Here is a 19,574-nt window from a genome sequence, read left to right as displayed (position 1 = left end):
AGCTTAGTTTAGCACAAAGACCGGAAAGACTGGCTCTGTTCAAAGGTAACAAAATCCACCTACCAGCATAAAGCTCACTGATTAACACATTACATTCCGTTTGTTTAATCCGTACAAAAAGAGAACCATAAAAAACGACATGTGGTGTTACGGGGGTATGTGCTGAACTATTTCTTGGGGGAATGCAGTGACTTCCTGGAGTTTTGTCACCACCATAAGGTTGCCAGGCAACCAGCGGTGACTCCTGGAAAAACACAAGAGTGGTATCATCCATCTCTCGACAAAAAAGCAAATAAGCACATTTCCTGTGGGTTCAGTATGCTTGAAATAAAGTATAGATCATATGACACAAGTTTCCAAAGAAACCACATACGTTGGTTATATCAGAATATTTTGGGGAACTGTGATGGGGAAAATGATGCACAAGACATCTAGAATATCCCACATTTTGACGTCAGAAAGGTGGCGTCAGGCACTGTTAGACAATCTGACAAGACCTTATGTTCCACTACCTCTGAGGCCTTTAAACCGACAGTTAAAGATGATGATCCTTTTTGGTTTTTGTGTTTAGTTGTCATGGTATAAGAGCTAATGCACTCCGAGGGCTTTTTTTTGCATATTTGCCTCCTCTTTGGCTATTGATTTCTTATAATGGGACTATGTCACCTTGCACATGTACAGTTTATACATATACTTATTCATATTTGACACTTATTCATGTCAAATACAACTTTCGTTATCCAAACCCCAGCTCCTGATTGGCCTTTTAAAATGTTCTGTTGGCGTCTGATTGGCTGCTCTGAGGCTCCCCTCGGCCTGCAGTCTGAGCCGTCCTCTGTGTTATCAGGCAGACATCAGCCAAAGCCCTGCTGAATGCTATCAGTCATCAGCAGGCAATGGCCGGCCTTTCATCTCTACTTTAACCCCCCCTTCACACACACACACTCATAAACTTACATACATTCAGGGCTCAATCTTTATTGAATTTGGCCTTTGTTTATCTCCTAAAAACTTTTTAAACCTGAGATGCATGTTTATTTTTTGCCTTCGAGCACAAACTCATATCAGTCAGATATCAGTTTCCAGTTTCACTTGTTCTTATTGGTCACCACGTTCGCCTGATAAATTTAAAGTTTCAATATTCTTTCTAAGTCAAAGAACAAAAACTGTATATAACAAATTATTAAATGTTTCACAAATCCAAATACAGAGATAATTGCTCTGTTTCTACATTTTAAATTTAAATTTAGATTTAAATCTGTCCTTTTCACAGATTTTACCTGCTTGTTTCATACGATGACTAATTTATTTGTTGAAATATGAGAAAAGCTTGTATTGCTAAGTTTAATAACAGCTGTTATTATTATTTTACCTCTGTGGACTATGTCTGATTTGCAGCACAATGAGCAGATATTTTGCTCTTTTTTCTCTTTACCTTCTGACAAGTATATTCTGAAGTGGTGGATCCTGGTTACTCTGGTGAACAGTTTCCTCGCGCAGAAACAGGAAACTTTCTGATGTTTGGTAACATAACATCCAGGTTAAAATCAGGTTAAACCAGACCTTTAGCAAAAACTGAGTATTTTTCAGTGACTACACTTCTGCTTCCTTCATACCGCAAAAGATGGACTTTCTAAGTCACCGTGCTGTCTTTCGGGGGTTGGGGAGCCATCAGGGCTCCAGTGTCACTCATACATGGAGGAGGGGGGCTGGGCTCTCCAGTTGGTCCAGAGTACCTGCTAATAGCTCTGTGGGTAGGGACACACACAAACACACACACACATACACACAGACACACACAGAAGAGCCATTGTGTGAGTCAGGGTGAGGCTGAGCGCTGTAATGGGGCCAGGAGTGGATGTGGCTGACAGACTGACTGACAGGCCGGTCGCCATGACGATCTGTTATCTTGGAGGGAGTCAGTCCATCTCCGTCACGCTCTTCATCATCCTCGTCTATCTGTCTGTTCATCTCCATGTCTTTTTCCACTCTCTCATCGGCTCTTCGTCCCCTCGCTCGCCCTCAGATTGGCTGCTTTTTCTTTCACTCCGTCACTTGTAGTTCAGATTTTCTCTCGCATTCACCAAAACCTGTAAATGTCTGCTCTTTTTCCCTCTCGGCATCATGTGGGAACAAGAGCTGGAGTCTGTTTTCGGTGTAATGCCAGGTGAAATATCAGCTGTATATTTTGAAGGAGGACATCTTGTATTTCCTGACTTGACTTTGATACTACTTGTTATTCTGGTCACACTAAAAGACCAGTAATAAAAATATTAAACATGTGCGTAACAAAATCACAGACAATCTTCATACCACAGTCGTGTGACGAGGCTCAACAATGACACTGTTAAAAACTCAAATGGGACGTCTAGTGAGCACCTGGGCTTAAAAAACAAAAGCTATATCCACAAATATTAAGCAAATATTGCTTTTTTTAAAGGATACTGTGAATTTCTTCTTGCATTAAAAATGCTGTAAGAATTCTGGCAAACTTGTGAGCAGGAAGTTGTGAAAGTTTTTTCCCCAGTCTTTACAGTGGCAGATGAATGAACCAGACAAGCCAGCTCGGTATCCCTATAGGGATTACATTCATATTGGATGACTCAACACTTCACAATATACGTCCAATGCCAACGTTCAAAACAACAGGAAGTAGTGTGTCCTTTACGTAGTTCCGACTGGCGCTGGTTGTTTAACTTAATATTTTACTTCCCCAAGAGGGATGATTCATTTTGCAATAAAATAAAAATAAAGGTGAGTGCAATGTACACATCTGTGATTAAGTAGTTGCCGTTTAAATTGTTGTAAACACAAAAGGAAAAAAATTCACTCTGACTGGGTAATTAATTTAATATGAGTTTAATATCAGAACAAGCCTCCATTCCTTCATTTCCAACATTGCGAGCAGCACCCGACAGTAAGGAGGTCAAAGGTCAGAGGTCACAGCAGCCCGTTAATCGATCAAACAAACATTCCAGATGCACTACGCATAGAAGTTGTGGGCGAGGAGTTTTACACTCAGTAGCAGTGATCGATCTGAGAGAAAGGCCAAAGGTTGTTTCCTGTCAGTGTCTCAACTCAAACAGGAGCTGATCAATACAGGAGGGGCGAGGTTTACCTGATAACCACCTGATAACACTGAACCAACACCAGCTCCATTCTATTCTACTCCTGCTTCCTGCCGTTTGAAACATGGAAAATATCAGTCAGTAAAACACGAATGATGTATCACATTTCACTAGTGTTTCAAAATAAAAGCAAAATCCAGATTAAATGTAAAACATAAAATGAATATATAAAATAAATATACTTATAAAGGTGACAGAAATAAAAAAAAATAATTTAATACCTACTGTGTTTTTTATGTAATTTTGCTTTTTGTAGATTTTTCTTCTCCATACCTCCCCTCTTCCCGCCTCTGTCTCTGCAGAATGAGGAGGATGAAGTGAGGAAGAAACAAGAGATGAAAAGAGTGTGAGTGGACAGAGAGGGAGATAAAAAGACAAGTAAACAACCTGTGTCAAAACTCCTGCCCGGTAGTCAGTCCAACAGTTACAATAAAAAGCCTCAGTGAACAAACTCTGGAATATAATTAACTCATTTAAATATTATTGTTGCCTCAGTGCCAGAAGAGTCTTAATGATAAGTGTTTTGCAGGCATTCGGGAGAAGGGGGCAGTGTTTTTTAAGGGCTGATGGCTTTGTGGATGAAGGTGGCTACTGCGGAAACAGTTAGGAGATTAATTCATTAGTCAATCAACAGAAAATTGATTCATCATAATTTAGCAAAGAAATATGCCAATTGCTGTTTCCAGCTTCGCCGACGTGAGGATTTGCTGCATTTTCTGTTTCATATCACTGTAAATTGAACATTCTTGGGTTTTACACTGTTGGTCAAACATAAGCAATAAGACAATTTTCTTACATTTTATAGACATAACTATGACTTGAACTGACTCTAGTTCGGCCCTCGGACCTTCATCACCGGCACCGGTGCTGTTTGTCTATGTGACATGAAATGAGGGTGCGGGATTTGATCTGACTGAGAACTTAGTTGTAGTAATAGACACAACAATTGTTTGATTAATTGTCAAAATCATAGATTGATTAATCAACAATGAAAATAATCGTTAGTTGCAGCCCTGAAGCTGCCACTATCTAATGTCATGTGATTGATATTCTTTCAGTTGGACCACTTACATGTCAAAGCATGATATTCTGGATTGCTTTCACGATGTTTTCTTCAAATATCAGGAAATATCTTACAAAGAAAAGTGTCATTTATCACAATTTACATTTTTTAAATTCTGAAAAGATGACTACATCACTATTACATCAGAGGTCACTGTAGTACAATTGGCTGTTCATTTGCAGTCAACCCAAACTCATGCTGTGCAGCCAAACTTTGTTCAAACCCTCATATATATCTTTATTTAAAATTCAAGTGGAGATCCCAAAGTTTCCAAAAATACCAAACATATCTGAATGAATTTTTGGCAAACGTGTACAATGATGCACAAGACATATAATATTTTACTTGGTTCAGCCAGAAAAACACAGAGTCTTGTGTTTGAATATTATACTCAGTGTAAACATCATATAGTTTTAATGAAGAGCTGGAACAAGCGGATACAGAATATACTGTAAATGTGATTTAAGTGTGGAATAAGATGATTTTAATAACCTTAAAGATACTTAAGGGGATAGAAAAGGGGAAAGCTGGATTTTATGTTGGTCCACACTATATTTGCGGCCATCGTGCTCAAAGTAAAGTCAACATATCAGCCTTCGTGGAAGTGTGCTACGTGTCTTCTACTCCAACCAGCTGGGGGCGACATTATTGCTTTGCTTTAGTGAAAACATACATAGACATTCAGGTTCTTCCTCTGGCAGAAAAGACGACTCGTCGAAACAGTTTTGGGAAACCTGTTCCCATTGGCGTCTTTCTCCCCCCGTCTCGTCCCTAAGCTACTGTGGCTCCTGCTCTCTGGCGGGGGGATCGTGACCTGTTTGTTTTGGAGGAAGGGTGAAAGGTGAAAGGTCACAGTGGCAAAAGGGGTTACGGTTTGGGGGATCGGGAGGGGTGATGTCCAAGGGCTTAAGTTGGCCTTTAAGTTGAGAGCTCCTCTCCTGCGCTGACAGACCCTGACTGATCTCTCTATCCTTCACCATGACAGAGAGAAAGCATGAAAGGGAAGAGAGGAGGGGTAGAAGTAAGACAGAGGATTTCAAGTTTGAAGAAACATCTCAAACACAGAGGAGAGAGTGATTAAATTGGAGAGAAAGATGGAAAAACAAAGTGTGAGAGAGTAAGAAAGGATTGGCAATATTTAGGCCAGTGAAGCTTGTGAAATTGAAATTGGAGAGGAAAAAAGAAAGAAAACAAGAGAAAAGGTTTCAGACAGAGGAAGAAAAAGTGATGGATGATGGGAGAAAGAGAAGGGCATGAGTTGAGTGATGATGAGGAGAAGAAGTGAGGAAGAAAAAAAATCACCTATGAGGAGAAATAGTAAGCACTGTCACCTCCTAGTGGCAGAACAGCCTAATTGTCACACAAATGACTTTTTATCCATTCAAGAAGAATAAAAGATTATTTAATGTAAAATTTAAGAACTATTACATTTTCTGTCAGTCTTTTAATGATCAGTTTGGTTTCAAAATTGAAAGCTCTTGTTTTTGATGTCTTTTTGCAATTTCTGTCCAAGATTATGATGAGCAATACATATTCGGTCCCTTGATGGAATCTGAACTAACTTTGTTTTTTATTCTGGTAAAAACCTGACAAACAGTAAAGAAAACATCAGTAAAACCCCTCCAAGTCAATAACATGCAAACATAAATTACCAAAAAAAAAACCTACATCTCATAAGCCATAATTTTCTTTTTTTAAACTGTCGTGGTTACTAATTGTTGCAAACGCAATCTGTATCCATATTGACATATAACCTCAGTTTTCATGTTTTTCTTCACAGTGAACGTAGAAAGATTTAAGAGCTCCTCTTTTCTTTACGGACAATAAAGTGCAGTCACATGATGACTATTATTCTCTTCACTATTTGAATTTCTAACATATTCTCACCAAATAAATTTTACTTTCTATGTTTTAATGTAGATGTCGAAAGCAGAAAAAAGCGTACATGATGTAGACTTAAACACTGATGCTTTAATGAAATGGAATGAAACAATGGAATTACTGTAGTTGATCTTAACCTTCACTAATGAAGTTAGTAATGATTGAATTGAACTGATTGAATTTAAATGCTGTGGATAAAATCTGATTACGTTTTAAGTACGTTTAACTATTTTTGTCTCACACCGAAACCTCGTGTCACCGAAATCATGAATTCCATGTGTCCTCCTGCACATGCTTTGTCACTGTCAGGTGAAAACCTTGTAACTACGAAATTTCAACTTGAATCTCTGCTACTTTTATTTTTGTGGTGAAGTTAAAATAAGTCAGGAGGTCTCACGGGACAACTGGTTGAACACACAAATGTATTAGTGGAATTCAGTTTAAGCTGATTACAGTAGCATGTATACACACAGAATACACACAGACACACACTTTCTCTTTCTCTGACACACACTTACGAGCATACCGATGCTTTATCCCACTTTGTGTGTGTGTGTGCTGGGGGGGTCATCACAATCGGCAACAGACAGCCGTCCTGTCTACCAGCCTTGGTGCTGCGGTGGTATGTCGAGTGTTTATAAGGCGTGGTGACCCGTTGTGACCTTTGACCACGAGACAAGAAGGGAAAGAGTGTGTGTGTGTGTGTGTGTGTGTGGGGGGGTTCACGTGTACTAACACCACTTTGTGCTAATGGATAACAGGAGAGAGAGACAGAGAAGGACATGACCTTGGTGACCAAATTGTCCACGGTTCTTTAAAGCGACATTCCAGTGTTTCTTCGTATTTTAGTCCATTTATTACAAATCACATGTACTTTACATCACAGCTGACCATTTTGTAAACAAAGCTGCTGCTGTGTTTTACAGATTTCAATGTATTTTTTCTTCTGTGCCAGACAATACAAATGGTTTAATTTCTGTAAGTTACGAAAATCTGTCAGTAGACTCTTCAACCTTATCTAACATCAAGCATCATGGAGTATATGCATTGGTTTCTGTTGCATTATTGTTATGAGGTAAGACCAGTACAGACTTCACAAATCAATTTGCATGTAAACTGCATTACTGCACCATGATAATGAAGTTTTACGAAATACTAACGCTGACTTGATGTTCTCTGTGTTGGACAACACAACTCAAACGAGTTTGAAGAGTATACTAATATATTTAATCTACCCTTCAGAACTGAATGGAAGCCAATGGCGTCCTGGAGCAGTAGAAAAAATACACCCTGGAACCTAAAAGGGTAAAGCATGCATTTGAAAATGGTCAGCAAAAATGTAAATATGTATAAAAACTTTAGAAAACACTGGTGTGGTCCTTTAAACTCCAGGAACTACAAAGTTAGGAGCTTCAGTGCATCGTTTTAGTGGTTTTACAGCTTCTCAAGAACCAATGAAGATTAGACAAATTAGCCTTATAACAGCTTAAAAAGACCATTTTGTAAGCAATTTTTGCGTGTGACGAGACAGCAACACACAGCGCTGTTGTAATTTGCTGTTGTGCAACTGTTATAATTGAGTAAATGTTCGAAAGCAGACGTGCTGAGGTGGGAACTGAATATTTAGTACTACAACCAGTGTTTTCTTGTTGTGGCAGTTTGTTGCTTATTTTTTGACCATTCAGTAATGTTCAGTAATGCAAACTCTAACCTCATGGACCATCAGAAAGTCCTACCTAAGGAACTTTCTGGGGTCCAGGAACATGTTCATGACATTGCTCACCAACTGCTCTACTTCCCTGTTTCACAACATTTTGCAGCTTCTTCCTGATCTTGTATTTATAAGCAGGAGTGAGATGGACGGTGCTGTGGTCAGATGATCCTAATCCTAATACCTAATCTTAATACCTAAAATTGTCTATACACAGAAAGTAATAAGTGAAACAACCTCTTCCACTGTATTGCCAGATCAACTTTTCCAGAATATTGACTCTATCTCGTGTTCACATAGAAAGTTTCCAGAAATATTTCTGGGTGAAGCTGAATGTTCAACGGGAGATTTAGTCCTTTCCCTCTGTCCTTTATCTGATTTCTTTTCCCTCTTTTACTTTCTCTATCCCCTCTTTCCATCTCTGTCCCTCTCCTTCCTCCTCCTCTGTCATGACATCATCTGTCCTCAGTGTGGTTGGGGTTTAGTCGGAGCCCTGCTGCTATATTAAACCACCCCGATTTATTTTCGCCCTCCTTTGATCCGTCCTCGTTAGTCGCCTGCCGCGGTGCCACAGGGCCATGGGACCCGCCAGCCTCCACTTTATAAACCCTCACAGTGTGTAAAATAAAACACACACACAGCGTGTGGATAAAATCAGCAATAAAAGCTGGGTGTGAAAGTCGAGCGGATTAAATAAGCGCAGATTCTGTCCAGTCCCACAGTGCAGTTAGTGGTGATGACGGATACAGTGTGCAGTGTTTCTGAAGGTGACAGGAGGATTGTTGAGTTGGTGTGAAAATTCACAGCTAAACTGCGAAAATTGAGTCACTTTTTACTTAGAAACTCAAGCTGCAACCTTCAAACCTTTGATGAAGTCTGATAGCAGAGCACAGAGGTGGTGTATCAGGTGAAAACTGTTGTGAAAACATTTCAAGTCCAATTTTGGTGATTTGGCCATGCTAGGGGCTTGGCTCTAGGGATGACAATGTCAACAAATATTGGATGGATTACCATGATTTTTTTTTTTACAGATATACATGTCCCCCTCAGGATGAATTGTAATAACTTTGATCCTCTGACTTTTCATCTAGTGCCACCATCAAGTCAAAATTTAAATTTGCCCAATACTTCAGTTAATGACCAAATACCTGCAAAAATACCTGTATTTGTTGTTGCCAGGCCAATGTCAATCAGATTTGATTTAACCACACCCACACCGTCCCAATAAAGCAGATTATCAGAGTTTTTGAGTGTTAAACTCTTAAACCTAAAAATGCTGTTTTTTTCCAACCATGAGTCATGAATAATTTATTTTATAGAGAAAGTTTCAAGTTTTCAGAGGCTTTTTCAAAGATAACTTCCTCCATTGTGGGTAAAATACTACCACTACCAGATAAACTCTAAAATTCATGGTGGCCAAACTGAAACAAGACTAAAAATTACATTAATTAATACACAATTATGTACAAGGTTTTCAGTATTTTTTGTATAATATGTATAAGACCGAATTATATATATTTTTACTTCCAGACTTAACTTCCCTTTTAACTTCCACCAGGGAAAATAACAGAGTTAAAGGATCGAGAAAATAAAAATTTGAACTAAATGAAAAGAAATGTGTTGTTAACGCTCTCGCTCTCTCTCTCTGCTGCAGGAGGGGAAGGCAGACTGTAAACAGGAGAAATGTCCGCTGGTCTCCGACGACTGTGCTCTGGTGGTGAAACAGACCGGAGCCTGCTGCGAGAGGTGTAAAGGTAAGAGACAGGTGGACGGACGGACAGAGCCAGAATAAGGGGATTGTGGAAACTACATAAAAAAATAATTAATTAATATTCATAGTTAAAAGTTTTATTACGTCTACTGCCCTCTGATTCTCCAAATTGAACTGATCGAGAAAGACAGTGATGTCTGTGTTCCTCTGTTTTTTCGACCATGATATTGCAACAGTGATAATAATAATAATAACACTACGATGGTTTATTATAGGACTACAGTAACTGCAGCTGCACAGCACTAATAGGAGACTGTAATAACACACCGGTACAAAAACAATAGAGATGCTAACCAGAGCCTCTCCACACACACACACACACACACGCACACACAGGAACCACTTTATGTACAATACCTAAACAGGTATTGTACATAATATTTTATTTACCTCACATATAGGCATTCTCTCTCTCTCTCTCTCTCTCTCTCACACACACACACACACAACTGCAGTGTGTGGAGACAGTGTGGCCGCTGAAGGTGTTCACCGTTGGGTTTACAGGCCACAGATATACAGTTGCTTTTATGAGCCAGAAACTCTTCAATATACCTTCATCTCTTAGATCCTCATCCTTCTGCTCTTCATCCTCTTCTCTCCTCACATAGGCTCTACTGCTACACATGCATGTTTATGTATTTGTCTATACTTTTGAGAACCCTAACTCCCAAACATAACTCACCGTGGTCAACCTTAACATTAACATGATCCTAATCAATCTGACTAGTCTTAAACTAAACTGAGGCTCTATGGGGTTTAACAGAAAATGTTTATTGGACATGTTTCTGACAAAAGCAAATCATCAAGTCTTCATGTGGACTTCTCTGCTGCATCTTTTTCATATTTACAGGTGGCCATGCACTGTTTAATTATATGCAAGTCAAGTCAAACGCTGAATAAAGTCATTAAACAAAGTGAGAAGCCACTAAAAAGTCCTGATGTTGGAGGATGTTCCTGGTTTTTCTGTGCTTATGAAGCTATGTGGTTCTATAGAAATATACACACACACGCACACCTACCTCCCAGCTGTCAGCAGGGGCGCGGCCCTTTTGTTTGCGGTTCAGCGTTTTACAATGCAGCACTTCGTTAAGAGAGATGGAACGAGCTCAACCCGGACATGGAAAGCCCCTCGTCACCACGACAACCCTTGTTAGTTTTCTATTGTGTGGTTGAGTTGTGGCCGCTGTGACCAGATTTAGGACCCCTCTATGTCTTTGCTTTGGAAAACACCCCAACTCCTACTTGTCACTGTTTTCTCACTTATATGAAATCATACACACAGTTAGAGACTCACAGCCAGACCGGATCAGTTTATTGGGAACAGTTTACTTTGAAATTGCCTTAATTAACCATTTATGTCATGTAAGAGCACTGAGTTATACTTGGCTTGAAGTGTATTCAAAATAGATAATAAAAAACTATATATTATATACAACCTTTAGAAACAACCTTTAGAATCATTAGAACATCCAAAAATGTACATTAATTTAAATAATGTATTAATATTTTTTCTAGCTCTCTTATCGGCGATGGAGAACGTCAACGAACCAGAGGAAAGAAGACGTGTTGTCATATTGATCTGCATTAGTGAGGACTGAGTGTATGAACAGGACATGAGTCTCTGAGGGATCTCTTGCCATCTAATCTGATCTTTTTTTTCTCTAAGATACTGTATGTTCCCCTCTGCAGTTATACAGTATCAGGGGGTTTGGTTTACACTGAGGAAAGAAGATCAATGGTTGTGATCAGGTTTCATTGTATGGAAAATACACATTGATCTGAGACTACTTACTGTAAATAGGATGAAATGAACAGGCTATTCATTTAGTGCTGAGTGGACAGGTCAGTGTGTGTGGAGTTACTGAGCAGCTGTTACATTCAAACACACGGTGCAACACTGTCTATGTGAGAGAGTGAGGTAGAGATTAGTGTGTATGTGTTGATTTTTATCACCAAAGTTCATAAAATGTAAATTTAAAACAAGTTTATACGTTCAAACCATGTAAAGAGGCAGTATGATTCCTTACAGAGCTGTATTGACTTGAGACTTGGACTTGATTTGGACTTGACTGCTGTGAGACTTGACTTACTTGATACTTGACAGCAAAATCCTTCACATCTCCAGTTTTGACCCGGTAAAATCCTGGAACAATCCTTGCAAAGCCACACATCTTGAATTATAAATTATTAGGTGTTAGCATTGAAAGGTCTATGTAAAAACACTATTAACAGCTTTGAAAGGATAGTGTTGTTCTGACTTGGATTTGCCCCAAAAGACTTGAAAAAATAGCTCTGATTCCCAGTATACTGCTGCTGAAGCCCTGCTAGTATTTTTGCAATACTGTGACATACCACAGCAAATTATCACCTGATTCTGCGGCTCCCCTCAGCTCTACAGAGAGTTTTAGCATCTTTCAGCTCATAGTTTTGGTTTTACAACACATTTACTGTTTTATTTCACTCGTACCGTTCTCATTAACATTTCCAGATGCAACAGGCAGCTGTGTTCAGCAAAACAAAACTCTAATAACTCTAATAATAACCCGCTACCTTCCCAGCATCAAACAGTAGACAGACACGAACCCGGTATCATTCCAAAGCGTGTAATACACACGCCGGTCCACCGCAGTCCACTGTGGCAGTGTTACATTTTGCCTCGCCTAGGCATGGCAGTGCCACGTTTTCAACACGTTCTCATTCCGCGGTCTAGTTAGCAATAATAAATATGCAAAGTCCAGTTAGACTTTCAAAATAAAGCTTGCTGAGAAATGTCAGGTGACGGCCGCAGTTTGGTTAGGTGTAGGAAAAGATCTTGCCTAAATAAATCAAATTAATACATACAAAATAACTTAGGTAAATTGTTAAATTCTCAAAATCAGAAAGAGACAGAGGTCCAATTCTGTGTATTATATTGTATGAAAATTACCTCTCTCTCTCTCTCTCTCTCTCTCTCTCTCTCTCTCTCTCTCTCTCAGGATGCATGTTGGATGGACAATCTTATAACAGCTCAGTATCCTGGACCAGCTCCACCAAACCCTGCATAACCAGACGCTGTCAGGTGTGTGTGTGTGTGTGTCTTTGAAACCCACCTGGCTACGCTGACTGTCAGCAGATGAGAGGTGAAGCGAGCAGACAGTGTTTTTTCAGCTCAGACATCATGTGGAAACCTCTCATCTCGAATCTGAAACAACACAAACATGCTGTTAGAGGGCGGTAGAGATACAGGGGAAGGGAGGAGTGGAAGAGAAGAACAAAGGTATGAGAGGTGGAAGGAAGGAAGGAAGGAAGGAAGGAAGGAAGGAAGGAAGGAAGGAAGGAAGGAAGGATGTAGGAACAAAAGGCAAGGGGAAGGAAAGAGGCAGGGAAGTAAGGAACAAAGAAAGGCATGGAAGGTAGGAAAGGAGGAAGCAAAGGAAGAGGATATGGAACAAACAAGGAGGAAAGAAAGGAAATAATAAATGAAAATGGAAGGTAGAAAAATAAAGGGAAAAGAGGGAGAAGCCAAGTAACAAAGGAAAACCAGAAAGAAAAATGAGGGATGGAAGAAAGCAAATAGGCAAGAAAGAAAAAAACATGGGTAAGAAGAAAGGGTTAAGGAAAAGGAGAAAAGAGGGATGATTGAAAGAAGAAAAGAAAGAAAGGAATATCGAAGCAAGGAGGGAATGAGGAATGGAAGGAAGGAGTTGAGGTAAGAAACATTAAAATACAGTGAGGAGCAGCAGGAACAGTAGGAAAAGTGGAAGTGAAGAAGTAGGAAAGGTTGAAGGTGAAAAGTCTTCAAAATGTACAAACTGAAGAAATGATTTACCTCCTGGTTGTGACAGGAAGGTGTCATCACTGAGGCGGAGGCACAGTGTGTCATCCACTGCAAGAACCCCAAAATCCACCCCAAGAAGTGCTGCCCCACCTGCCCCAGTGAGTACAAGCTCAATCTGAGTCACAGTCCAGTTTTCTGTAGGTTTTATATTTTTAGTTCAAAAGCTTTAGGATTTTCAAGAAAATAAAAGACAGCTTTTAATGTTTTTAGTGACTGGGTGGCCTTGGAAAAAGATTTTTTTGAGTCATTCCCTCATCTCTCTGTTCTAAGAAACAATTCAGGTTATAAATAATTTCACATTTGTTTTTTATTTGACTTGAAGATCACAAGTAAAAAAAGATCTGGCTGATGTTTAAATTTGTGCCACCTTTGAGTCTTGAGTCATTACTTTGTGTATTTTAGTATTTTTAATGACCCTTCAGACATTCATCAAACTGGATAAATTCGAAGACATGTAGAGATACAAATAAATTTGAAATATGAAATAAAATAAACTACAGAAACAAATGAAATGTTTTGTATTCCCTGCCTCCAAAATTTTGAGGTGAGACGATAGATGTGTGTGTACAAGTGTAAGTGATGGTGAAACTAAACAAGTGAGTGATGCGTTTAAAATGTTGTGTGCAACTTCTCTTCCTGCAGGTTGTATCTTTGAGGGTCGCCTGTACAAAGAGAAGGAGGAGTTCAGTCCAGAGGGCAAACCCTGCATCAAGTGTACCTGCACTGTGAGTACACACACACACACACACACACACACACACTGTTGTGTTTACATTCTGACCGGAGTATGAGTGTTTGTCAGTGGGGCCTCTGTCCTCTAAATAAGTTAGTTTTGTAGTTTGGGAGTCACAAACTTTTGGTTGGAACAACATCCTCCAGTTGAAATATAATAATTTCTATAGGTCTTCTTTATGTTTTACATAAACGAGAAAGTTCATGCAATGAACTGGCTGCAGAAGTATTTATATAAACAAATAGTTGCGGTTTAAAGTTAAATTCATTCATGTGGAGTCAATATACACCAGTGCAGTCTTTTTCCACTTAAGCCACCAAACAATTTCCCAAATATTAAAAAACCTGCAAACACCTTTATCAACCAGGTTATAATGTGGATGTAAATCACCTGGATGCAAGAAGAATTTCCTCCAGGGGGAAATGTTACTGCATGAATAACCATCACATGTTAATTAAATAATGCTTTGTTGCTGTTCCAGGGAGGGCGGACTCTCTGCATGAGGGAGGTGTGTCCTGTCCTTTCCTGCCCCGCCCACCTCAGCCACACCCCGCCTGGACACTGCTGTCCCAGATGTCTCGGTAAACACCAGTGATCACCTTTCTGACCTGTTACCTATGTGGAGGTTGATGTAAAACCTCCACAGGTGTTGGAAATGTAGAAGCAATGCTGATGTTCAACGTGGTTTTTAATGTTTAGCGCTGATGGTCTTTTGTTTCTTGTTTCCTGTTTTCCCCATCATTGGTGGGGACCCCACTTGCTGTGTGGCTTCTAGCAATCGTTGATTTCCACACATAACTTGTCACTGGCCGAGTCCATTTGACACCCTCACTCACCATGTCTCAACATCATGGCAAAGACAATTCCAGGGACATGGGTGGGTTTACTGTAGGTCAAAGGCTCACATTTCCCAACTTTAATTTCCATCTTCACGTTGAAACACATGAAGAGTCAACAATTGGGTGTAGCACACTAGAAGATTGCTGACAAAAATATAACTCATGTTAAAAACAATTGGCACCCCTCGCATTCTAGTTGAAGTCAGGAGCATAAGGCGGGAAATGAAACAAAGGCACCCTAACCATCTTAGAGAAGGATGACAAGGCTCCTAATAACCATGCTGGGATTCTGAAAATCTGTGGATGTTTCATCTGGGACTTGTCCTGTCATCTAGCAAGTGCTTGACCTTAGTTGTTAATTAATACTGAATGATAATATATATTAATTATTTTAATTCTGTAAGGTTGTATTTTACAACTTTAAAGGTGTTTAAAAACAGCTGCTGTGGTGACTGGTGGAAATGAAAACCTGCAGACACATTGTTCATCATTCCTTCACTACTGAGCAAAGTTGCACCTCCTTCTACTGACTTTACATTGACTTGCACTCCTTCTAATTTTTCGTGCGGTGTCTGAATGCACTGTTGAATGGAAAAGGGTGAACCACAACTGTAAGCAAATAACTCGTGCCAGCTAAATAACCCGAAAAAGTCCCCAAATAAGTCGTTATTGTGAGTTTCTGTGTCTCTCTGTTTCTTATCTTTGACTCTCTCCTGCTTTGTCTTCAGGTCAGAGGAAGGTGTTTGATCTGTCTTTAGGAAGCTGTCTGTTCCACAGCGAAGTTTACGAGAACGGCACTTGCTTCATACACGACAACTGCACCACCTGCACCTGCAAGGTACTGACCTGGATGTCAAACACTCCTCCTCCACCATCATCACAGCAATAAAGACCCTGTGTTCTTTTTATGTATTTTATCTATTGCATGTAAAGTTTAATCCACAGCCCTTTTATAGACAACACTTTACTGTTGAAATCGCTTCATCACTTCAGTGAATGAAGCGATTTGAGTCTTATTTTTTTGTTTTGTTTTTTATTTGTTCTTTTGACCATTGCCTCCCCTTCCCTGCTTGGCCCTTCTTCTTCTCAGGATTCCACGGTGGTGTGCGAGAGGCGGTGCTCTCGGCCGGGGAGTTGCCATGGCGACCAGTGCTGCGAAGAGTGTCTGTCCTACGTGAAGGTGGAGGAGGTGAAGTACTGCAGAGTCCGGAACAAGATCTACAGGGTGAGAGAGCCGAGTGGACACTGGAAGGATGGAGGGACGGGTGAAGAGAAGGAGAGAAGAATGGACAGATGCATGGATATTGGATGGATGGATGGATGAACGGACAGGTGGATGATGGATGGAGGGATGGATATACAGTATGGACAGATGAAAGAATGAATGGTTGATCACTGGATGAATGGATGGACAGATGGATGGATGGTCAGATTGAGCAGATGGATGATGGATGAATGGACAATAGTTGGATGAATCGAGGGATGAATGAATTGATGGTGGATGGATGGGTATCCACAATAATGGATGAATGGATGAAAGATAAATGTATGAAAATGCACGTATGAATAAACGGATGATGGATGGTGTGATGGATGAATAGTTGGAAGAACAAATGGTTGGATGAATGGATATACAGTATGGACAGATGACAGGCAGATGAATGGACAATGGCAGAATGTTTGGATGGACAGACAGACAGATAGATAGATGAATGATGGTTGGATGATGGATGGACAGACAGATGGATAGATGAATGATGGTTGGATGATGGATGGACAGACAGATGGAGGACAGACAGATAGTAGATGAATGATGGATGGACAGACAGATGGAGGACAGACAGATAGTAGATAAATGATGGTTGGATGATGGATGGACAGACAGATGGAGGACAGACAGATAGTAGATGAATGATGGTTGGATGATGGATGGACAGACAGATGGAGGACAGACAGATAGTAGATGAATGATGGATGGACAGACAGATGGAGGACAGACAGATAGTAGATAAATAATGGTTGGATGATGGATGGACAGACAGATGGAGGACAGACAGATAGTAGATGAATGATGGTTGGATGATGGATGGACAGACAGATGGATAGATGAATGATGGTTGGATGATGGATGGACAGACAGATGGAGGACAGACAGATAGTAGATGAATGATGGATGGACAGACAGATGGAGGACAGACAGATAGTAGATGAATGATGCTTGGATGATGGATGGACAGACAGATGGAGGACAGACAGATACTAGATGAATGATGGATGGACAGACAGATGGAGGACAGACAGATAGTAGATAAATAATGGTTGGATGATGGATGGACAGACAGATGGAGGACAGACAGATAGTAGATGAATGATGGATGGACAGACAGATGGAGGACAGACAGATAGTAGATAAATAATGGTTGGATGATGGATGGACAGACAGATGGAGGACAGACAGATAGTAGATGAATGATGGTTGGATGATGGATGGACAGACAGATGGATAGATGAATGATGGTTGGATGATGGATGGACAGACAGATGGAGGACAGACAGATAGTAGATGAATGATGGATGGACAGACAGATGGAGGACAGACAGATAGTAGATGAATGATGCTTGGATGATGGATGGACAGACAGATGGAGGACAGACAGATACTAGATGAATGATGGATGGACAGACAGATGGAGGACAGACAGATAGTAGATGAATGATGGTTGGGTGTGTTTATGTCTGGATGGTTGTTTTCTGATCCTGAGGTGTTTCTTCTGTCCTGCAGGAAGGAGACATGTGGTCGTCAGTTAACTGCACTCTCTGTGCGTGCGTTAAAGGAAGCATCGAGTGTCGGCCCAAACATTGTGTACCAATCACCAGCTGCCCCTCGGTGAGTGAAAGGCCCATCAGCCAATCACCAGCTTACATCCTGTTTGTAGGGTTTTCATCCTGGTATCAAAGTTGTTGTTCGACCTGCAACTTATTAACAGCCACCAACTCTGTCTCTGTCACTCCACTTTATCAGTTTTCCTCTGTCTGCATGATCTGTCTGACACTCACACTTTACAACCCATGACTAACTCCATCATTTCCACTTCACATGCGTGACGCCTCAAAACAGCGACACTCCTCTGATTTACTGGCGGAGCAGCCATAACCATTTCACTCAAATTCCACCGTTTCACCTAAAAAGTCTGAACCAAAACACTGAAGGCTGAAAGAAACACGGCTGGCTTACTTCATCATTAATATCCTTCTCCTCTAATCTAAAGCTACTAATGTGACTTGTTCTTCTTACATTATATTTTCTTGTGCAATTTAGGTCAGTTTGATATGTGTTATTAGGTGAATAGATAGATTTATATAATACATTTATGTCAGATTTCTGACAGCCAAAAAGGTTACAAACACTTTCCTGCAGGGGATCAGTGTCTTGCTAAAAGACACAGTCATTTTCCAGGACTTATCTATAACAGTGGGGGTTCTCCTCTACAATAGAAAGGTCCCCTTTTTTGAACATTAGGGATGTTACGCACAGCTGAAGCGTGGCGTTAGCTGTCAATCGTTCTGGGAACTGCTGGCAGGAGGAAGGTTTGTGCTGCCTTCACCTGTCGCAGCGGTCGCTCGGGGGTCATCTGTCGGCCGGTGGGCGATGGAGTGGATTCCTCACATACCGCCAGCCGCTGGCGGTCACGCAGTCAAAGCCGGTGTCAGCGTCAGTCCAAGTTCACACGTTTCCAGCGGTTACAACAAGCCCTCGCCTGTTGTTTGTGGTCAGAACAGGTGACTGCAGGGTGATGTAGGTGGTCGGCAGTGAGTTTTGTGAAAAGACAAAATTTCACTCACTACATGTTGTTGATTTAGTAATTTAAGAATATTTTTCAACAGCCTGGTTGTTTACTTCACATGTAAACAAATCTTTCTCACATTTCTCAGCATTTTGAAATAAGCATTTATGATATCTTTAATAATTATGGGATGTTTAATTGCTGGGATTAGGCCTTTGATGGCAATGCACTTCATCTTTACAACCATGTGACAGCTGTGCTTCTTTTATGGAACAAGGTTTAATGTTGCATTAGCATGGCATCATGGCAACAAAAAGGGAGAACGGGATGGCATCCTGCAGTCGCTACATCGATTGTTATGTTAGATAATTTTATTTTTCTGGAAGTTCCTGTTTGCTACATATGCCGTACTTGTTGCTCATTTATGACACAGTGTTGGAGATATCATAGCTCACGAAAAAAACCAACAGATGTCTTATTTATGTTCACTAGTAAATAGTATTTATGGTAAAAACAATTGGAACACAGTGCTTCTTAATCTTTTAGCATCTTGAAACATAACAGATCAAAATATTGATGAAGAATTCTGTATTTGGATTTTTATTTTTTTCACACTAAAGTCTGCAAAACCATAGATTACATACAATGACAATGTTTGCAATATCTGTGCATTACAACTGCTTTGTGGTTAAAGGGAGGCACCTAAAACACTTGGTTAAGGTTAGGGAAAGAATTTTGTAGTGGTTAGATATTATAAAGAGCCAACATAATTATCAATCAATTATCAATCAATTATTGATCTGATCCATTGTCCAACATGAAAATTGAACGTCCTACACATCCATC

The 19,574-nt window shown here is 40.2% G+C and overlaps 1 protein-coding gene across 2 annotated transcripts in view; it reads left to right on the top strand.

Annotated features, from left to right (window-relative positions):
• The window catches only part of bmper (BMP binding endothelial regulator), a 36,798-nt gene that overhangs the window by 9,183 nt on the left and 8,041 nt on the right, over positions 1-19,574 (top strand). Inside the window, exons 2-10 of one of the 2 annotated variants that reach the window (XM_044209479.1) lie at positions 7,315-7,377; positions 9,438-9,537; positions 12,530-12,612; positions 13,379-13,469; positions 14,014-14,096; positions 14,586-14,685; positions 15,672-15,781; positions 16,034-16,168; positions 17,726-17,830. In XM_044209479.1, coding sequence (XP_044065414.1) covers positions 12,535-12,612; positions 13,379-13,469; positions 14,014-14,096; positions 14,586-14,685; positions 15,672-15,781; positions 16,034-16,168; positions 17,726-17,830 — 702 coding nt within the window. In that variant the 5' untranslated portion in view covers positions 7,315-7,377; positions 9,438-9,537; positions 12,530-12,534. The remainder of the gene's footprint in view (positions 1-7,314; positions 7,378-9,437; positions 9,538-12,529; positions 12,613-13,378; positions 13,470-14,013; positions 14,097-14,585; positions 14,686-15,671; positions 15,782-16,033; positions 16,169-17,725; positions 17,831-19,574) is intronic. The other variant, XM_044209478.1, reaches the window with a different exon arrangement.

This window comes from Siniperca chuatsi, linkage group LG9 (assembly GCF_020085105.1).
Source record: "Siniperca chuatsi isolate FFG_IHB_CAS linkage group LG9, ASM2008510v1, whole genome shotgun sequence".
Classification (NCBI taxonomy): Eukaryota; Metazoa; Chordata; class Actinopteri; order Centrarchiformes; family Sinipercidae; genus Siniperca; species Siniperca chuatsi.
The sequence above is the reverse complement of the archived record's forward strand: the minus strand, read 5'-3'. Positions and strand labels throughout refer to the sequence as shown.